Raw genomic sequence first — 20,829 nt, forward strand, 5'->3', positions numbered from 1 at the left:
CAGATTTTAGCTCTGTATTTATCAGGATCTTAGCACTTTTAGCCACTCATCCAAAAGTGACTGTGCTCTGTCTTCCCTGCTAAAGGAATCCACCCAGAATGTGCTGGCAGCTTTGGGACATCCATTTGCCTAGTTTGCCTGGTCTCCAGCAGCATTTTATACCCTTTTGCAAGCCAATGTGCACCAACAACAATGCAAACATCATGACTCCCCCATCTCTGGAGTGCATTCATTATGTGAGCCTCCAGACAGTTTCTCCTGCAAATACCCACCCGGTGGTCTTATCTTGGGACAAACCACATTGCCCAGAAGACTGGAAAGGGAGAGAGGTGTGTGGGTGTGTAGGGAAGGATGTATCAAAGACCAGACTATCTTTCCTTGACTGTCTTTCATCACCATCATGGGGGGCACAGATTAGACGGACAAGCTGCCCCTGGTTGTGTGAGTGAGTGTCTTCTGTGAGGTGGGAAACAGAAAGTAAGGCTGCCAAACAGATGTGCGTGAGGAAGCTATGTCCCTAAGAGAGAATGATGTGAGTAAAACCTAGTGCCACTATCAGTGTGTGAATGATCTGAGAAGTCTGTGATTTGTGGGAGTGGGTTTTGCAGAAGAAAAGCATGAGGAAGTGGAACTGGTCAGGAAGCTATGACAAGGGAAAGAAAATGGGACATTTCTGAAATGGTTATGTTGATTTGGGTCAGCAAGAGATGTCATGTTTTCTTATGCATTACTTACAGGAGATAAAAATCAAGGTGCTTAATACCAGCACATTCATACCAAGTAATGGCTTAAAGCCAATAGCCCTTTCAGGTGGACCTAAGTCAAAGTGCGTTTCTCCACAAAGCTCAGAACCGGAATACTTGGGTCATGGTAACTTTTCAGGCTGAACTGGAATCATTGGTATCTATCAGGGGACCTGAGAGATTGAGCCTATGATTTGCATTGGCTTTAAATTTTTTTAGTCTTCAGACTTTTTTTTTTATATAGGGAACATGCAATAATTAAGCAGAAGGAAACAACAGTGCTCACTTTCATAAGATGATTTTATTTCTAATGAGTTTCATGTTTCATTTCAGTTTGTCAGCCTCTTTATTCTTGCTGCATTCTGTTTCAAAGTAAAGCTATCTTGAGCAAAACTCAAACCCTTGCTTTTTAAGAGGAGGAGAGGGGGAAGTAAGTACCATATACTGCAACAATTGTTTTGGTTAGCCATGACTATCAGCCAAACTCCCACCCAGCTGCTCAGGCTCTACTTCCTTTTCTCAGCAGGACTGGGGGAAGAAATGGGAGGAAAAGGAAGGTGAGAAAAATAGTGGTTTCTGCTGAAGACAGGGACATTATTTGCCAGTTACTGTCACAGGCAAAACATACGCAACTTGGGGAAAAATTATTGAACTTATTGCAAATTTAAACAAAAATGGAAGTATTAATGTGGGTAGTGGGAAACCAAAGGGCAAACATGGAAAAAATGTTGTTCCTCCTCCTTCCTCAGGCCCATTTCTGCACTTGCCTCTCCTCTATTTACCTGCCCCCTTCACCTTCCAAACTCCGAGTAGTGCAGGAGAATGGGGGCTTTTGGTCAGTATTCAATAACTTCTCTCTGCTGCCCCTTCTTTCTCACACTTTTCCTCTGCTTCAACATCCATTTCTGGGGGCTGCAGTCCTTCAGGAATATCTGCTCCAGCATGATTTCCTCCACAGGCTGAAGTATTTATATGTACAATGCTCTTTCAATCTATGGACCAGCTTCTGAAGTACCACTTATATCACAGGATCTCCCTGTGCACAGGGTAGTTGGAGGCTTTTGGGAATTAGATGAACACTTTGAGACCAGAGTAATCCCAGAAAAAATTACTCATAATTAAATTACCTTGCAGTTCTAGAACAAACAACAACTGAGGACAAAATTACTGTGCTTCAGGGCATAAGCCAAAGACTACTGCAGATAGGAAATATTATAGTTTGCTAATACTTTATCTGACTCTAGGATTTTTTGCCTTGCAGTTGAAGTAATTTATTGCTGCTTACATAGAGCATAGATCACACCTGGAGCTCACCTGTTATGAGTTCTGACTACATCTTTTCTGTTCTATGTCTACTGTATTGCTAATTTTTTTGATTGATAGTCTAGGGTTTATATCTTCAAAGATAAATTCATAGAAGGGTTATTATTTTAATAAAAATGGTATTTCTCTAGTGCCATTTCTGCAGTTGATTCAAGGAAGGCATCGAGATTGTTAATCACTTAAAAGTAAAGACAGCTCTATAGTTAGCATCCATTGAGGAAAGTACTGGTTTACATCCTCTATTAATATTTAATTAACAAAGAAAATAGGATGGAACTGTTATAATACAAGTGACTTCCTGCATCTGATTACAAAAAGGATTCTCTATTTGAAACCTGATCTATTTTAACAATATTAAATAAGTAGCCTGCAGCAGTTTATTTCTCAGTTACAATAAAATAACCAAATTTGAGTGTTCAACAGATCCATTACAAAATTCTAGAAGAGAGTCAAAATGCTCCTCTTGGTTTGCAGTTATCTGCAATACACTTACTCAAGGTGCCTGTATTTATTTTCCTTCTTTTGGCGTGTTTTTGCTTTCATATTTATGTTTTGCTTGCTACTTTTCTTGTTCATGAAACTAATTTTGTGAAATTTTAGTGTAGTATAGATTTTGGCACTGTGATTTTATATTTTAACAAGCTGGAGTCTATTTCAGCATTGAAAATACCATGAAAAGCCTATTTTAAGCAGTCTGACTTGGAAGTCCAAAGTTATGTGATAGCAGCCTTCTAGCATTCACAAAGGTGCAATAGGGCAGATGAGATTACAATTGGAAACTCATCAAAGTAAATTGATGCCTCTTTTGGTCCTGGACATTGCTGTTAGCTAGCTTCAGAAGTAGAAGTGGTGCTTGAAGAAAGGTGCAAGGCTCTTTTTCAGCTCGGACAAGTAATAAAATTAATTCTGCTGGAATGGATGGAAAAAATGATGACCCAACAGCTAAACCTGAGGATGAAGGAACTGTAAGTAGGTGATTTGAGCATTCTTGATTTTATGTACTTCTTGACACTATTAGATCTCTTATGATCTGATTATCAAGTATTAACCTTAACATCATGGCTAGATTTGACATTTGAAAATGTCAACGTGTGTTTGCATATCTTTAGATTGCTAATAATATGTATTTTTTAGACAATTGAAATAATGAACATGTCAGTGTGACAATATGAAAAGCTTATATTGGTGTCATGGCAGCAGGCTTTTCAACAAAGAAGTCAAATTCTAGACAAAAAGGCAGCATTAAAGTAGGCAAAGTGTTTTACTTTCCCCTGAGAAAATGTAACAGGGGATTATTGCATGAGTGTTAACTCATGACAAAGAAGTAATTAAATAATTTAGTGTATGGTGATAGTCAAATTACAGCTTTAGATGGAAACCAATTCTAGAATACAAGAACTAAGTTGCAGTAGAGAGGAAAGGTGAATTAAGAATTATGGCCCTTACTGAGGGAAGGGAGCAGCTTAACTTTGCCTTGGTTTTCCTTTCTATAAGATGCCTATGGTAGACTACTATTACCTAGGAAAATATTGATAATGTAGCACACAGCATTCAGTATTCCTGTGAATCCTGCGTAACAGAGAACTTTGCCATGCAAACCTTGATACATGAAGTGCATTTTTTAAAAAAAAATAAAGTTAGAATTGCGGTAATGGCAATGAAGACGTTAGTTGTTTCAAGTTCATACTTATAGTCCAGTTATGTCAATCTAGTGCAGTTTTTAACAGTCCTTGACATAACCCAATTTTTAAGAAGAAGTCTGGCTGGTTAGGTCCATAGCTGCAAAGAGGACTGAAATGGGAAAACTTAGATATAAAATATTATTGGGGGAATCTTGATCGAAGTGGCCCAAAGTTCAGATGTCAGAGCCAAGCATTTATTGAGCTGCCTCAAGCTGTCCCATTGGATACCTGAGTGTATACAGGAACCTGACAGTGAGGAGCCTTAGACAAACAGGCAGTTTGATTTTCATTCTTAAAGAGGCATGTACTTGATAAGATTTTCAAAAATTTAAAAATTACGACAGATGGGTAAATTGAGTGAAGAACACACCAAACAAGTGCAGTTAATTAGCTACATAGAAGATATTAGTCTGAAATCTTCCAGTTCTGTGTTTTCAGGTTTTGCTTGAGGAAGTTGTAGAGAGTATTACTGGGTCTTTTTACTCATTATTACTTACTGCCAAGCTTTCTTTGAACATCCTCCATTCTGAGGTCAAAGACTGCTATCTGCTGTATTTGACTACGGGATCAGTAGGATATTTCTGGTGATGTTTCTTATGCTACCTCTGTAAGGATACACAGAGCTCTCTTCTTGAGACCATTGCTAGCACATAATATCAGAGAAATATTAAAAAAATTTATGTTGATGGGGATTTCTGAATGTTTTTAATTTTTTTAAAAAACAGGACTAACATCAAAGCCAAGAGATTTCTTGGAACATTGTTCCACTGAGTTTTGAATACTCCTAGGGATGGAGGTTCCCTGAGCTTTCTGGGCATGGCTCACACGCATGGCCCTCATGATGAAATACGTTCTTCCCCCTCCTCCACTCTAGCTGGAATTTCCCCTGCTACTGTATGTGACTGTTGTGGCTGTCTCTTCACTGTTCATCAGTGAGAAAAGTGTGTCTCTGTCTTTTCCATAACCCACTTTAGATAAGGAAATCTATAATTAGATTTACTCACACTGTCTTTGCCTTCTTGCCTCTAACTGAACAACCCCAGGGCTCTCAACTTTTTGCTGTACATCCCTTCAACCCCTTACTGCTTGATGACTTTCCCCTGGAATCACCCTGGATTATCTTATACTCATGGGCCAAAAACTGGACTCAGATGTGGGTCTTCTACTTTTGGGCAAAAGGAAAGAAGCACTTGTGAAATAACCTACAATGCTACTTTTGCAAATGGCTGGTAGTTATGCTTGTCATCTCCTGCATGACAAGCTCCATCAACACATGGATTTTGTAGCCACTGTATTAAACTTGACATCCCACAATGATGTCAACTCAGGAGTGAAATGCAAGTGTCTTGAAGGAAGACCCTTACTTTCTGACTGGAGTTTTAAACTGCTGCTAAGTTAATTACAGTTATGTACATGCAGTAACAGGCAAACGTATGTGGGAATCTCTTCTAGTTGTTGGTCCATCAATTGCTGTTAGAAATGTTCCACATTTTTGTTGTCTTTCACCTTGTTTTAGGTAGCCAACATTTCAGTCCAAATGGTATCTGCAGAAGATAAGTTGGCAAAGAGGATTCTGGCAAGGAAAAAACATGCCAAATTGAAGAAAAAAGATAAGTTGCTGTGGAATTTTCAAAACAAAATAATTCTCTTTACCCTCATTCTATTCATTTTAGGAGTTGTAACCTGGACATTACTGTGGCTCTTCATTGGTGAGTTCCTGAAAGCTCAAGCCAATTTCATACATCCCTATCCTCAGTAGTACTTTCAGCTGTTTCTAAAAAAAACATAGTACTTCTTGTGTGTCTTAGTTAAAGACTTAACAAGTTATTATAAGAGCAGGCATAGCTGATGGCTTTAGGGAGTGTGACTTTTTTTTTTTTAAGTGTTATGCAAAACATTTTTATGTGCAAGTTGATTGTGCAGACTTGACAGTTTCTATGAGGTTGATTGCTCAGAAATTTTACCTTTCACTGTGTTTCTTGACCTTATGAAATCCAAGTCCTTTATCTCGTATGCAAGATAGAATTAAAGAAATAAAAGGGGATTTTAAAAAGCACATGTCTGATTGGGCATTAAAAGCTATGTTTTCCTCTTTAGACTCCTGACGCTAATACTGCCTCGGGTTCCTTAGAGATGCTTCAGAATCTGGATGTTGATACTGCCTTCATTATACTGGCTCATTCATATGGTGGTATCTTACCTTGTGTGTAGGGAACAGGTGCTCAATAAACCATATTTTGTACACATCTATAGCAGTTTGACTATAAAAAGCACAGTGTTCTTTTGGTAGCTGTTTCCACTGTAAGGCCAAATAGATTCATTTGGGTTAGAAGTTAATTAAAAAAAAACCACCTCATTGTTATTGAGCGGGAAAAAAAAAGGTTATCTTCTTTGTTTCTTGCAGTTCAGGCAGAAAACAAAGATGTACTGTATTTTGTTGGACTGTTTCGTGTTGCCAACATAGAGTTTCTCCCAGAATATAGGCAAAAAGAGTCAAAGGAATTCCTCTCCATGGCACAGACTGTGCAACATGTGGTAAGATGAGCGTGTTGCTTGGCTAGTAAAGATTAGAACTGTGAACAAAAGGTGGGACATTCGGGTGCCACTGAGTCTGTTGTGGTGTTCTGCTTCCCACCTTTTCCCCCTCAGAGGATTATGTACAAAGAGTGGCTATCTGGAGGTATGAGGGAACTGACTGCTTTCAGCTTGTTAGTCACAAACTGAGTTTTGAATAGGTCTCTTTGACTTCTACATTTTGCTAAAAATTTTGTGTATTTTCCCCCACAAATCGGGATCTATGAATAGAACTCTGCAAAAGTCTTTTAAAACTTAATTGCCACTTTTGAGACATTGAACTGATGAAATCTTTTCCATTTAAATTGATATCTTCTGACAGTCTTCTGCCTTAAAGCATCTATAATTACCCTAGAGCTCCCAAACATATTTACATTTACATTTCCTTCTGATGCTAGGTATTCTAAAGGCCATTATTTTTCTCAAACACCTTGCATCAGTCAATGCAGAGATAGCACTCTGTTGGTAGGCAGTTAAAGCTGCTCCACAGTGGGAAGAAAGGGATGGGAATCTTAGTTAAAAGGAAATGTGACTTTGAAGACATTTGGTGTAGGGATCAAAAATACTTTAATGCAGCAGAAAATGCAACACTGTCCACATAAGGATTCAAACAATGGTATGAAAACTGCTAAACAAATAACAAAGAAATTACAGATGCAACCAAGAAATTTTTTTAATAATTGCTAAGTTTTTGTCATAATATCAACTCATGTTCTTGTTTTCCAGCTCTGTTTCTCTTCCCTCCCCCTAGCTGCTTCACAAAAGACTTGAAAGCTGACTGTCTAGTTTTCCCAGTCCTGCATGTTAATGACTGAAGTGCTTTCAGGAGGGGTGGTAGATAACCAGTGCAGGACACATCCTTTCCCTGCACTCCATGGAGCAGCTCTAACCTGATGTAAGCCCTGTGTCTTGCTCTTGTCCCAGAGCATCCTGCCCTTGTCACACAGAGGTGTCAGAAAGAAGGTGTTGAGCTTCCAGTGTCACCACCTCCTGCTTGAATATGACTTGAAGTCTATTTTTTATGTGTAAATTTTGCCTGAACTCACCAATGGATTTTGCAAAGCTGAAGCTGAGCTTTGTGCCAACCTTTAATATTGACTAAAGTTGTTAGTAGGGAAGTGGGGGGTTTGGGATTTTGTTTGTGATTTTTGCTTCAAAATAACCCAAGACCATCCCACAGCATGAAACAGGCAGAGATTTTGCTTCTCCACACATTGTACACTGTGTGTATTGGAAAGAAATACATGTCGATGAACAAAATAGACACAAACTGAATCAAAATGCAAGAAATTCCACACAAGCAGAGAAAAAGAGATCTTTAGCTGTGAGGGTAATCGAACACTAAAGCAGTTTTCCAGGGAGGCTGTGGAGTCTCCATTCTTGGAGATACTCAACTGGAAACATCCCTGGGGAACAAGATGTAGTTGACCCTGCTTTGAGCACTGAGATTGGACTAGGTGGTCTCCAGAGATCCTTTCTCTGATTCCGTGGAAAAAACTCTGTGCTGTTCATTACACATCAGTAGCAACATAAAGAATGTTACGAGCGTGTGCACATTTCTTGAAGTTTGACCCTAAGTTTCAGCATCAGCACAGGGAAACCCTCCATGTTCAGAATTTGCTGGGCAAAGAATGTGCACCTTTTTCAAAACTCATTTATTTGGAAAAAACATTGCTGTACCCTTCAGCTGGCCATGGGCAGATGATCTGATGTTTCCTGGGAATATTGGACTTGTTATAAACAGCTGGTCTTCTGCTCTGCCTAGCTTGGCTGATGTGTGTCTGGAAATACTTGCATGTTGCATAGTCTTGGAGGAAAATAGGATGGTTTTAGGAAAGGCCAGACATACACCGTTTCTAGATAGGACTGACTTTCAGAAATGCTAAATCTTTATACCTTCTCTTTCAGATGAACTTGGTCTACACAACCTCTTCTTTCTCCAAATTTTATAAGCAGTCCACTGTTTCAGAAGTCAGGTAAAACTGCAGTTAATGTAGTTGCCTTTCTGCCAGGTAGGATATAATGTAATGAGCCCACAAGAGAAGCCTGTTTTTGGTGGTTATGGTATAATGTCTTTGCTATGTACTTGTACTGATAGCAAAATACGTTGATAACCTATACTAATTCACTTAACAAAAGTAAGGGCAAACTAAAGTCATATAAGCATTTCCTTGTCTGCCAGGAGTACAATCTAAGATGAACAGAAATAATGTCTTTAAAGAGGATTGGTGATACTTTGGTCGATAGGTCACATGGAATTTTAACCACTTAAACATGCTGTTAAAGTACAACTCTATGTTATTGACTAAATCACACATATTTTGTAAGTAATTTATTGGTATAAAACTCTTTTCTACTGACAGAAAGGGAAAATCTCTATACTGCAATAGAGTACCCTTACTCTAATATTGTGTTTGCAATTAATATTAGAAGTTTAGTTATTACCATCCTCTTGAATCAAATACAATTTTGGTTCACGTAGAGGAGTTTCTAGGGTACATTTGTTTTAATGGTTTTTCTCCCCACCCGAAGGTAAAGATTGGGGTGACCATACATCTCTAATGTGTTACCTAAGTAGTCTAGAAACTGTTTCTCATGTACCATAGCACACAGTACAGGGTGAAATGCATACCAGTGCAGAGTTCTGCATTTCTGGAGATAATTCTATTTCTGTTCTACTATTTCTGTTTTGATTTTTAGGAGATAATTCAGCCCTAATTCAAGTAGGTAATATCATTTCCATAGATCTCAGAAGTCAGGAGCCCTCAGGAAATCAACGTACTGAAGATTCCCAACTGGATATGAAGAGTGTGTTTTGGTGTTTTGGGCTTCTTTCCCCTTCCCCATCCAAGAGGAAAATACACGTTCAGTGTGTTAATGTAATTAGGAAAGATGGGAATGAGCCATACACTTCTAAATTTGTGCATCAGAAGTTTGGACTAGAAGTCCAGTCTTCAGAGAACTTTCAACATGATGATAATCTGTAGGACCTCTTTCTTTCAGTAACAACAACAATGGAGGCCTTCTTATTCATTTCTGGATCGTATTTGTGGTACCACAGGCGAAGGGCCAAGTGCTGTGTGAGGATTGTGTGGCTGCCATTTTAAAAGATTCTATTCAGACAAGTATCATTAACCGGACTTCGGTGGGAAGTCTTCAGGGCCTTGCAGTCGACATGGATTCTATTGTACTAAGTGGTTAGTATTAGCACATACCCATATCCCAGAGGAAACACTTCGTTAAGCAAACTTTTCTACCTTGGAGTAGCAAATTCTATAAATAAACTAAAATTTTTATCCTACATTTTTAGCTTCTAATGCTAATTTATAATTTTTTTTAAAAAAAGAGAGAGAGAAGGAAAACAAAACCCCAGATTTGAGGTCAAAAAGTGTCCTTGTAAACAGTGATTGTAAAACTTCCTCTGAGTGCTTGGAGTGCTTATGTTCATAGTCAGGAGCTAAAACTGACACTTTGTAGGCAGCTCACTTTGTGACTTTAAAAGTATAAAAAGATGAATGGTTAAGATTTCCACATGGATCAAATTTTAGTCCCCACACTGCGAATGAGACTCTTATCATCCCTTTATTAAAAACTAAAAAACAGATTAAAAACCTGCCCCTTCATTAAACAACTCTTATGCCATTCCTGTCTGGGGAACAAATTAACAATGTGAGATTCAAGTATCTGTTTGATGTATTTAGCTACAAAATGGTTTATGATTTTCAGTTCTATGAACATAGGATGGAACAACTCTGTCCACCTTTGTGGCCAAGGGTGAGGAAATGACCCCCTGGGGTACCTCTGTCTTAGTTCTTTAATTGAATATGACTGCTTAATTGACATGCAGTCTCTTCCTGCCTCAGGCACTGAGATGTCTGGGGACATGATACCTTCAAAGCTACTTGCAGAAATAAAGGGTAGCCCCCCCTCATTGAGATATCTGTTTTGTCCTATGTATTTAGTGTTAGGACTGAACTGTGATTGAATTAAACCCTGAATTCTGGATTTCAGGCAAACAAGAAGACTCACACAACTCTTTTTCTGTGCAGCAGGTCTTCGGTCAGATTATTGGTCGACAACAGGAACAGGTAATTCAGCATTTTGGCAACTTCATGGCAGTGGAGAGGTGGAGAACAAAGCTTTTAGTTCACGACTTAGACTCAAAGACACTGTTCGGTGTTAATTTAAGAGGGTTAAATTCAGCCTTGGTATTTAAGTCCTGACTTGCTATAAGAATGACCAAGAGTCTTGCACGCAACAAATATAGAAGCTATCTATCCTTAATCTTCCTGGTAAATTTTTTAGATGTACCTGCTGGCATGGTAGGAAATAAACTCAGGCAATTGTTTGCTATTCACTGTGTTGAACAAAGGATTAACCTTTTCTAAAGTGGACAGTAATGAATTTAATATGCTGAACCGTGGTAATGGTTTTGTCCACACTTTATCTTCCTTAATTCCCTTTCTCCAAGATTAATGATGAATTTGTCTTTTGAATTAATTTCCTAATGGTAATTAGTTCAAGCACTGAGTTTTGCGAGAGTTGTGGGAGACATAACTTGTATACCTGCTTGGTTTCATATTGTAAACCTCCCAGTAGGGTTCTTTGCCAGTGTGCAGAAACTTTATAAGCAGTTCAAAAGCACAGCACATCTACCTTCACTGTTATGTGGAGCTGGTATCTAGAAAAAATGTACTACTAGGCTAAGCCATAGTATGCTGATCAACTTTGATGCAGACACCTGATAGGTTTCTGTTGGGCCAGCAGTTGCCTAGCAGCTCAGTGTGTTGACCTGCCTTGCTCTTTGACACAGACTGACTCTTCATCTTGAGAAGTTGCACGGTTTCAGTTTTTTAAGGGCTTTATACCCTTCTATGATTGTATTTTTCTTTTCTGAGACATTAACTTTTTGCACTTCTATCTGTGATTTTCACTCCTGTTATCTTGAAATGTTTTAGCTTGCATACTTTTTCAGAATTCAACAGCTGCTTTTGCCCATGCAGCCAAGTCAATGTCTCCTAGTTCTGTGGTCCACAGATGGACTTTGGGTAACACACCCTAGGCCATGGTTTGCAACATTTAGATTGCTATCAGCCCACGACTTCTCAAAACTCAGGTCAAGTTTGCTACAGCCTTCTCTTGTTCTAAACCTTTCCTGGCTTAAATTGCAAAGCATAACAATATTGATGTTTATCACAACTCATGACATGCATTTTACTTATATAAAAGAATTTTGCATATTGGTGGTTACTTGCATAGTGATTTAATTTCCCAGTTCAGTGTTCCAGTGCAGAGGATTTAGTACATTCAGAGCTTGTGTTTCAATTTATTGCAAAGTGCAGTTCCTAAAACAGAAGAAATTAAGAGGAGGATTTCAACACAAGTATGGATGCTAAGATTTTTTTAGGACTTGTGTGGTATCTGTCACACAAAGAGAGAAGGATGTCCTGCCATATTCTAGACATCTTTCAGAGACTTACTGTAGCCAACCACAAATGTCAGCTGGTATCTGTGGGAAGCATAGAGCTGGTATGCAATGAAGTTGCTAGGGAACAACAACATGGATGGCTACAGTAGAGAAAATCTTATATTTGTGCAATTTCATTTTCTGTGGTCCTTTAACTATGTCTGCTTAGGACTATAGAATATGGTGCAGTGGTGAAGGTGATCATGCAGCAGCATACAAGGAATGTGCACTGCCTGGTTGTATTCTGAGACCAATGGAGTTAATTTTGGTATGAAGATGCACCTAGTCATTGGTTCAGGCACAGCACTGGAGTGCAGATTTATTGAAGAATCTTGTTGGAGAAGATGCTTGTAGAGATTCAGCTGATCCAAGCGACTTGCATTGCCATGGCATCTGGCTATGTAGGGTTTGCTTGGGTAAAGGCTTTTATCCAGCTTTCTTTTCAAGCTAACATGCTTGCTCTACTTGTAGTTCCAGAGCTAGGTCTGAATTCTCTTCACCCTGCTCCATACCAGCAGTGAGCTCATCGTTACTTACTTAGTAGAAATAATGGTAGTCACATAATTCTAGAGATTATGATCAAAGCTGGCTTTGTTAAGGGTGACTAAATAAGCACAAAAAACTATTATAAAAAGAACGTTATTGGGAAGAGATAAGAACAAGGAATAAGGAAGAACAATGGCCCAACCAAAGCTTTAAATAGTTATAACCGTAATTCAGTTGAACGGTATGTGACCCTTAGAGATTGTTCATAAACATTCATAGCATTAGTTTCAAGATTGTAAATTAGAAGTGGAAGTCAAACAAAGCCTGCCACTTCCTGTCTTGATTACTTGCTGGTTAAAAGGCCAGCATTTAATTTGAGTCAACAATTGGTAGGAAACATTGTGTTCTAATTGAGGTTCCACGATAGTAACTATTTCAGAGACTTGTCTTCTTAATAGGTAGAAATTAATGCAAATATTTACTTTGGATCTTATTCTCCCTAATTTGCATTTTCCAAAACAAAAAAATCTGTAAGATTTTTGCTGACTGTGGGCTGCAATATTGAATTTTAAAAAAGACCTCACTGTATTTGACTTGGAAGTTACAACTGTTTCAGCTTGATTGGAAAATTGGATGCAAGTAGCACAGTTTCCTGGTATCCTTATCTAAATTATGACACAACTTTTTACCTTCTTTTTTTAATGTAAGTGTTGTGTAGGCTAGGTTGCCTCATCAGTATTTCCAAGCACTTCCATTTCTAACAGTGATTTCTAATGCTGCAAATGTTTTCAAGACTCGACAGGACAAAGTCCTGGTCTGAATTAATTCTGATCCTGCTTGGAGCAGGACGATGAACAAGAAAGTCCTAGCAGTCCTTCCAAACTGAAGGAATTGGTGAATCTGAATTTATTGGTAGCACTTACAGCTCAAGTCATGATAAAACATTTGAAAACCTTGACAATTGAACAATAAAAAAGCTGGAGTAATACAGTCATGTAGCTGCATTTTTATTTTGTTTTTATTTTATTGATTATAAATATCCTAATGTCTGTAGGGGCAAGCAGTTGATTTATGCCTTGAAAGTAGATGAACATTTCCCAGCAAATAATTTTTTAAGTAATTTATCCTATAGAGACTCTGCAGAACTTTGTTAGGTGCAAATTATACAAAATGGCATTGCTTTAGTGCAAATACACTGCAAGAACTGAGTTACAGCACTGTTGGCCATGTTCTGTACTTTTATGAATAGACTTTTCCTTGACCACAGATGTGTAACTAAGGTGAAAACAGTGAGTGGCAGAGAAAATGAGAGAGAGATTCTTTACAAGGACAAGGGGGAATGGCTTTAAGCTGGAAAAGGGTAGGTTTGGATTTAGGGTAAGAAGAAATTCTTCAGTGTGGGGGTGGTAAGGCACTGGCACAGGTTGCCCAGAGAAGCTGTAGATCCCCCATTCCTGGAAGTGTCCAAGGCCAGGTTGGAAGAGGCTTGGAGCAACCTGCTTGAGTGGAAGGTGTCCCCCCTCCATGGCAGGAACTGGGTTATCTCTTGTGACTCAAACCACCTTATGATTCTGCAATTACATTGTTTTCTGAGTTAGATATGCTTTCATATGTTGCTTTAGTTTAACATATGTTTTAGGATTTTATTTTTTTTCTTTAATGCCATGTGAATTTAAGTGTTTTGGAGTGAGTGTGTCCAGTGTTGAAAATGTGACGTTTTCACAGGAACAAATTGTATGTATGATCTGTATGGTGATCGTCTGCATGAGCACTTTCCTCTGGATATGCGGGCTGCCTCCGAGGGAACAATCTGCTATTTTAAGCTTATTGCATCTGTGGGCCATCTTATTCGCCTTTCAATAGTATCCCTCCAGATTGAAGCAGATAACTGCATCACTGACTCACTAACCATTTATGACTCTCTGATGCCAATCAAAGATAAGATACTGTACCGGTGAGTATAAAGTTTCATTCATTGACTTTTTTTTTCTTCTTCCCCTCCCCCGCCCCCAAAGATTTGTCATTTGCATTTTTGGTAGTTTTTGTTTTGTTAGAATTATTCTGATATTCGCATATTACTCACACGACACGTGGTAATTTTAAGTTTCTTACAAAAGTGGAAAACATGACATTAGTAATAAAAGAAATGGTAAAATATTCTTCAAATTTTTCTTTATTCTTCAACTAGAGTGCAGCTACAGAATTGTGAAAGTCACACATTACTGAGTGGAATTTTCTGTTTCTTATCAGGAAATAGATGTTAACTGAAAGTGAATGTCAAAATTTCCTCCCTTAAGCAAACTCTTCTTTTAGATAAAGATTAGTGCTCTTCATATGAAGACTGAAGTTCTAAAACTCAGTCTCATGATTTTTTACTTACTGGCACGAGTCAGTGTTTGTTTAATCTGCTTTATTTGTTTAGAGGGTTTTTAAAACCTAGAGTTAAAGCTGCGATGGGTTGAGGAATGTGGGCTATTACTTTTTTCTTTTCCTTCTGTCTTCTTAATGATCCAATGTGCTTGTTTAGGGACTTTTTGCTTGAAATTCCTGATAACTAATTCCACAGGGCTCTGTCAATCCAAAAGGAGAAGACAGCATTTCCATGAAGTAGATGAAGAGCTCAGTGTTTTCACCCCTGAAATCCTTTTCTCTGACCTGTCAGTTTGTTTATAAGCCTCAAAAACAGAGCATTGGCTTTTCAGTCCTCTTTGAGAGCTGTCCTCTACTAACCTCTCTCACCAATTGATCTGTCTATGATACAGCAGATGGTGTTCACTTACATGTTAGTATCTGTAGAGGAGTGAAGATGTCTGTTAGGTAATGCATGTGGAAAGTAACTTTTTTAATGAGACTAGTTGATTGGCTCAGATTTTTAATTTCTGACTTGAGGAATAACTTTCTTGTCTTTCCCACTCCCCAAAAAGTGGATAAATCTGTTGGTCTAATTAAATAAGCTTTTTCTTCCTACAACCCTTTCTTTAGTATTGGCTTCATTTATTTTTACTTGGAGTGAAGGCTGAAAGTCATTATCTCATAGAGCAAACCGTTCCATACTAGTTTTCATGTTTACAATTTCTTTTTCGGTAAGAAGTGATTTCTAATATTGGGTTTCTAACTGGCTTTGTAACAGGTACTTTTGCGTTTAAGAGCATGGAGATTTTTACTAGACTTTCAAGTAGGTAAGATCTGAACCAGTGGAAAGCTCATGCATAGAATGAGAGTAATGTGTTAGGCTTTTTACTTTTTAGCTGATTTCTTATGTATGTGCTCTTCTTTCTTCCCCCTCAGAGCTTGTGAACCAGCTGATTCATTGGTGTCACTTGTGTCCACAAATAATCTCATGCTGGTAATGTTTAAGGCAGCACAAGTAAAGGAGCGTAAGGAATTCCATGGCTATTTTGAGGTCATTACACAAGAAAGTAGGTTTGTTCTGTGTTTGGAAATGCATTTATTGTTTCTAAGATCCTGATGAGGGTGTCATGTTTCTGACTACAGATAAATGACTCCTATATTTCATATCCAATTTTTTATAAACGTGTGTCTCTCTTCTTTGTCTCCTCTGCATTATTGAGCATCTCCCTTCCTCTTTAGTAGTTTAATCTGAGCAGACTAGCTGTGAAGTGAAATATGAAAGTAAAAGGCTGAAACCAGACCTGAATTCAGTTGGCGAGCACCGCAGTGTTCCAGTAGATGGAGCTGTTATTTCAGGTGTAGCACGGGCTTCTCTCCTGCCTTGCGACTCCGGGATCACGTTAAAGGTGGAGGGAGTTCAGCACTCAAAACTGCTCTCAGAAAATAAAACTTCAGTAGCTTTGTCTGCATTTGCTATCGGTCCCTGACTCCTCATGAACACAAAGGAGTCAGTTAAGTTTGTGCATCAGGTCCATCACTTGCTTTTTATTACTTTAGTCGTTAAGAAGTGGTTAGATCATAATTACAAGTAGTACAAGGAATATCACACTAGTAGCACAAGGAGCAAAATCTAACACAATCCAGTGCAAGGAAATTCAAGTTGCTCAAAAAGATGCTGCATACTTTCCGTGTTGACAGTAATTAAGCATTAAAACACCATCATAAAAGCCTGTGATAAAATCTCCATCTTGAGAGACTTCAAGTTCAGGGCTGGGTGGGTTGCATTTCTTGTTCATTTGTTTGGGTTTTGTTTGTTTAAATTCAGATCTGGGTTTTCTTTGTTGGTTTCTCTGGGTGTGCTTTGTTTTTAATGAATTCTGTAAATCCATAAAAAAGAAAATTTTGACTTCAGGAGGCTGATTAGTTTAGTACATTGTCCATTCCTCTGCTAGCTGGCTGCATTTTAAGACTAAAGATCCTCGTGTACTATTGCAGTGTGGACGTATTGATGTGCTTGTTTGCAGAACTGCCTTCAGCGAAATAACCAATATAAAACTTCACAATATTTTCTCCTGGTCTTGCAGAGAGCCCAGCAAGCACCTCTGGACTTTTAGATTCCTTGTCTTCTGTGTGCATCAATGGGAAGGGTCTCTTTTTACAAGTTGAACCCAGATAAATGTAACTCCTAACCTGCTCTGCTTTGCAGTGAAAGACTTCTGATAAATGTGGATGCTTTAGCTGACTGAATAACTTTACTGGAAGTAAATTTTGCCTCTTTCTTTTTTTTTTTTTTTTTTTTTTCCCTCTAGGGTGTGGAAAAGCAATAGTGACAAAAGAGAAAATTGGCTACGAAGGGAGCATCACAAGTCCCTATTACCCAAGCTATTATCCTCCAAAATGTCTTTGTGCATGGAACTTTCAGGTGACATGAATCTCTCTCGGGCACTTTTGTGTATTTTGGGCACACAGAGGTTAAGCAGAATCAATTGAGCAGGCAGTAACTACATCCTTACAAGTGCAGCAGTTTATAGAAATACCACAGCTGAATAGCTGGCTGTGCTCAGGTGTTTTGTATCAGTTTTTTCTTTTTTCTTTTTCTGTGCATTTGTTCTTAAGAGAGATGTCGTTGTTGGGACGGACTACGACGTGTAATATTCAGCAAGAAAGTTTACTGGAAAGGAAAAAAGGAAGCAGCAGCAGCCACGAGCTGCACTTTACAGCCTCTTAAATACAGCTCTTTTTGTACACGTATATCACACATATAGGTCAGCTTACATACACAAACTGCAATTCTCACAGCTATAGGTGGATTTTAACTGGACTTTCTCTGGACTTTCTCAGTTCTACTTTCTCACTTCTGTGCACCTGTCCCCGTTTTCCTTTGATGTTTATATTTTTCTCAGTCACTCTGTACAAAACAAGTCCTCGTTCTCATGAGACAGTGTTCCCTGTTCCCACGGGACAGCTCTCTCCTGCTGCTCCTCTACTCTCTCAGGATGCATCAGTACGTTGTCAGGACTAAGGCCTCCATTCTCAGCCAGTCTCTCTCGTTCCATCTCAGGGGCTCAGTCCCGCCGAAATCCCCCACAGAGAGAGAACATAGTTCCCAAGCTGTCTAGTTATAAAGGTGAAGAGATAAGTTTTGATGTTCAACCTGCAGAATTACTTCACTTCAGCAAATATAAGACTTGACTGGTTTTAACTCTCCTCTTCCCACTCTCAGAAATTTGGATGAAACTTGTGTACAAAAGACTCCTCTAACCTCGTTATTGCTGCCACTTCTCTGATGTCTTCTTATATGTCTAATATGTTTCATTTGTCTTCAGGATAGTCTGTCCTTTCAGCACAATCCCACAGACTTTTTTTAACTTGGTGTCCTTTTTTCGGTGTCTTTTCAGGTACTTCCCTGAAAACAAATTGTGAAAATTTCCATCAGTTTAAAAAAGTTTTGTCATGCCTTCTCTGTCATGAATATTTCTCTATTAGTGCTGCTAAAATTAGGGCTTGCTCTTCCGTGTTTTCTTCTCTAAGGAATATGGCAATGGATATGATGATGTCCACTATTTACCAATCTCTCTGCTTATGTTACTCATGACTTGTAAAGCTAGTGGTTGCCCATATTAAATCACACCAATAGAAATCAAGTCCAGCTAGCCATGACCTACAGCCTCTTCCTTTTCTAGAATGATAAGGTGTGGGTTTTGGTTTTGGGGGTTTTTTTGCTAAATGCAATGTCTTTAGTTCACCTTGGACTTCTGAGGGAAAGGTTTCTAGGTACTTAACATGGGCAACTTGCGAGATTTATTGCTCAAACCAGTTTAATTTCCCAGTCATTCAATAACGAAACTTCCCTCATTTGCCAAATTGTGTTTTCTGCAAGAGAGGAGGAGAAAAATTTTCATTTCTGGATTTTTGCCCTGAACCAGCCCTTGTTTTTAAATGAATGTTGCCTTGTCTTGCAAAAAGGTTCTGTTCCTTTTAATAAAGGAACTTCTAACTAATTATGAACACTCATGATGTTGCAGGGCTTAAAAATGTTTTGTAAAGTACTAAAGAATGCTTGGCTGAGCGGGTACTAGAAGAAGACTACAGTATTGTGCTAGAGGTAACACAACACAGTTATTCCATGCAGTATCTTAGCTCTTAAAGTCCACTGGGTCTCTGTGTCTCTACACAAGTAAACTTGGATTTGCTTGAGTGTTTTGGTCTTGATACAAATGCTGCTTTCTTTGGCCAGTGGCTTTCTGAAGATGAAAAGGAGATTGGCTAGAGGGGGAGAAAGCCTGCAGCTGTGGTGGGGCTGTGCCAGCCTTTGCTTTTACTCAAGACTGAATAGCTGGCATGTGTCTCAAGTGCTGGCTGCTGAGCTGGCTCAGAGCTCCCAGAGTGTGGCACTGCCAAGGTCTATGATTGCTGAGATAAGTTTATAGACTTTTGTGTTTTATGTTCACTGTCTTTCTTGTTCACAACAGACTCCACAGAAGAGCCTTGGTATAGCTCTGAAGTTTCATAACTATACCATCAGTGAGAAGAATATTAAAGGCTGTGAGCGAGGGTGGTGGAAAATTAATGAACACATGTAAGTATTTTGGTACTGTTACATTAATAATCCATGCAGAAGTAAACCTTCCCGTTACTACTGCAGCTCACTCAGAAAGTTTCCACAAAACCAGAAATAATTCACTGCCTTGTCCTAGCATTCTTTCATTTTAGCTGATGATGTAACAAAATCTTTATATATATTTACTTATATACATATATATATGTGTATTATTTTATATATATTTCTATTGAAAAGTACCAGAAACATGAAAACAAGAGCCTTTGGTACTCTCTGAAGAGAGAGAAATTGAAAGAATTGGGTGAAGATGGATGTCCTGTGAACCCTAAAATAATTTCAGGTTTTCTGGGGTCATTGAACTGGATCTGCTACAGACCTTTTAAGTGTAACTTAATGCTATAATTGCTCAAGAGGACGGCAAATCTAATTAACTTCTTGGTGAAAGCTGTTGCAATGAGATGATTGGGAATAGAAGAGTAACTGCTCCCTCATTCCAGTCACTGGCTCTTGAAAGAGAAACTGCACATAGGATTTTTTATTTTTTTTTTGAACTTTGTTCAAATGGAAACCTCTGTAAGATTATTCTTGAAACTGAGTTTCTGAACTCATTACCGAAACTAAGAAAAGTCAATTAGTGAGTGTAACTGAAAGAATTGCAAAGAGGAGAAGAACTTTCTCTATTCTTTGATACCATCTTCTAATTAGACAGATAAATTTTAATTTGAAGTTCTTAAAATTGTGCCTTGATGGAGATTGGTTGCTGGACTAGATGGGCACATAAAAACACCAGTCAAAACACAACACATTTGGTGTGCTTGTGGGTTTTTTTGGTGTTCTTTTTAAGACAGAATTGTAAGGATTCAGGATATTTGGGAGGGCTGAGATATCAAATAAAGGTAAAAGCTGGATGAAAAAATGATAATGGGTTCATACTGTAAGGATTCTCTATCTAAAAGAGAAGTTTTTCAATAAGCCTACCAATTATACATTCCATAGAACAAAATGTCAGAGTATAACACTTAGAAGTGCACTTAGGGCTACTTTTGAAGTACTGCACAAGAGCACATGTTCCTGATTTCTGTTGTAAGTTGCTGATAATATGTGTAGACTAAGACAAGATTTCCTTTGAAAGTGTCTCTTTCACTGAAAATAAGGCTTTTGAACTTTTGCTTTTCTGTTCTGTGTGTTTACTTCTCAAGGAAAAATAGTATGATTTAAAGCATGAAACCTTGTGTTATTTTATTTTCTTTTTTCCCCATTTTAGTGGTTAATGAAATGAGGGTTGGGGGGGACCCCACCTTTCAGCTTTCTGCAATTGCAGCTTATAGAATGCTGTTATCTCAGGTGCAAAAGGTTAAGAAGCTTCAGGATACTGATATTAGTAAAGACTGCTACCGAGAAGATGGTGCAGATAAGGTTCCTTCAGACCTTCAGGGAGAGTTTTATCTACCCAGAGACACTGAACACAGCCATACAGTTCTCCCTCGTTTTTCTTCCAGTGGACATACAGATGTTCCACTGTCTAGCCAAAGAAGTTAAAGCTGATGAACTGCTTTTGCTAAAATTCTCAGGGGCAGAAATATCAGTGAGTCTCTGTAAGCAAAATATTAGAGGTTTATGTGAACACAGAGTTTGACAGTG

General features: G+C 38.5%; 1 protein-coding gene and 1 long non-coding RNA gene across 2 annotated transcripts in view; one reads left to right on the forward strand and one right to left on the reverse strand.

The window, feature by feature from the left end:
• Positions 1-1,608: 1,608 nt before the first annotated feature.
• On the reverse strand, positions 1,609-17,594 carry LOC113949791. Its single transcript, XR_003528567.1, has 3 exons — positions 17,483-17,594; positions 5,992-5,995; positions 1,609-1,622 (listed from the first exon to the last, which is right to left on the reverse strand). It is a non-coding gene; the product is annotated as an uncharacterized LOC113949791 (long non-coding RNA).
• The window catches only part of TMPRSS7 (transmembrane serine protease 7), a 30,209-nt gene continuing 12,206 nt past the window's right edge, over positions 2,827-20,829 (forward strand). Inside the window, 11 exon segments of the mRNA XM_027648804.1 lie at positions 2,827-2,937; positions 2,939-3,031; positions 5,265-5,457; positions 6,153-6,283; positions 8,231-8,298; positions 9,326-9,519; positions 10,372-10,410; positions 14,001-14,229; positions 15,564-15,694; positions 16,937-17,049; positions 19,100-19,206. Coding sequence (XP_027504605.1) covers positions 2,827-2,937; positions 2,939-3,031; positions 5,265-5,457; positions 6,153-6,283; positions 8,231-8,298; positions 9,326-9,519; positions 10,372-10,410; positions 14,001-14,229; positions 15,564-15,694; positions 16,937-17,049; positions 19,100-19,206 — 1,409 coding nt within the window.

This window comes from Corapipo altera, unplaced genomic scaffold (genome assembly GCF_003945725.1).
Source record: "Corapipo altera isolate COAL_440 unplaced genomic scaffold, ASM394572v1 58, whole genome shotgun sequence".
Lineage (NCBI taxonomy): Eukaryota > Metazoa > Chordata > Aves > Passeriformes > Pipridae > Corapipo > Corapipo altera.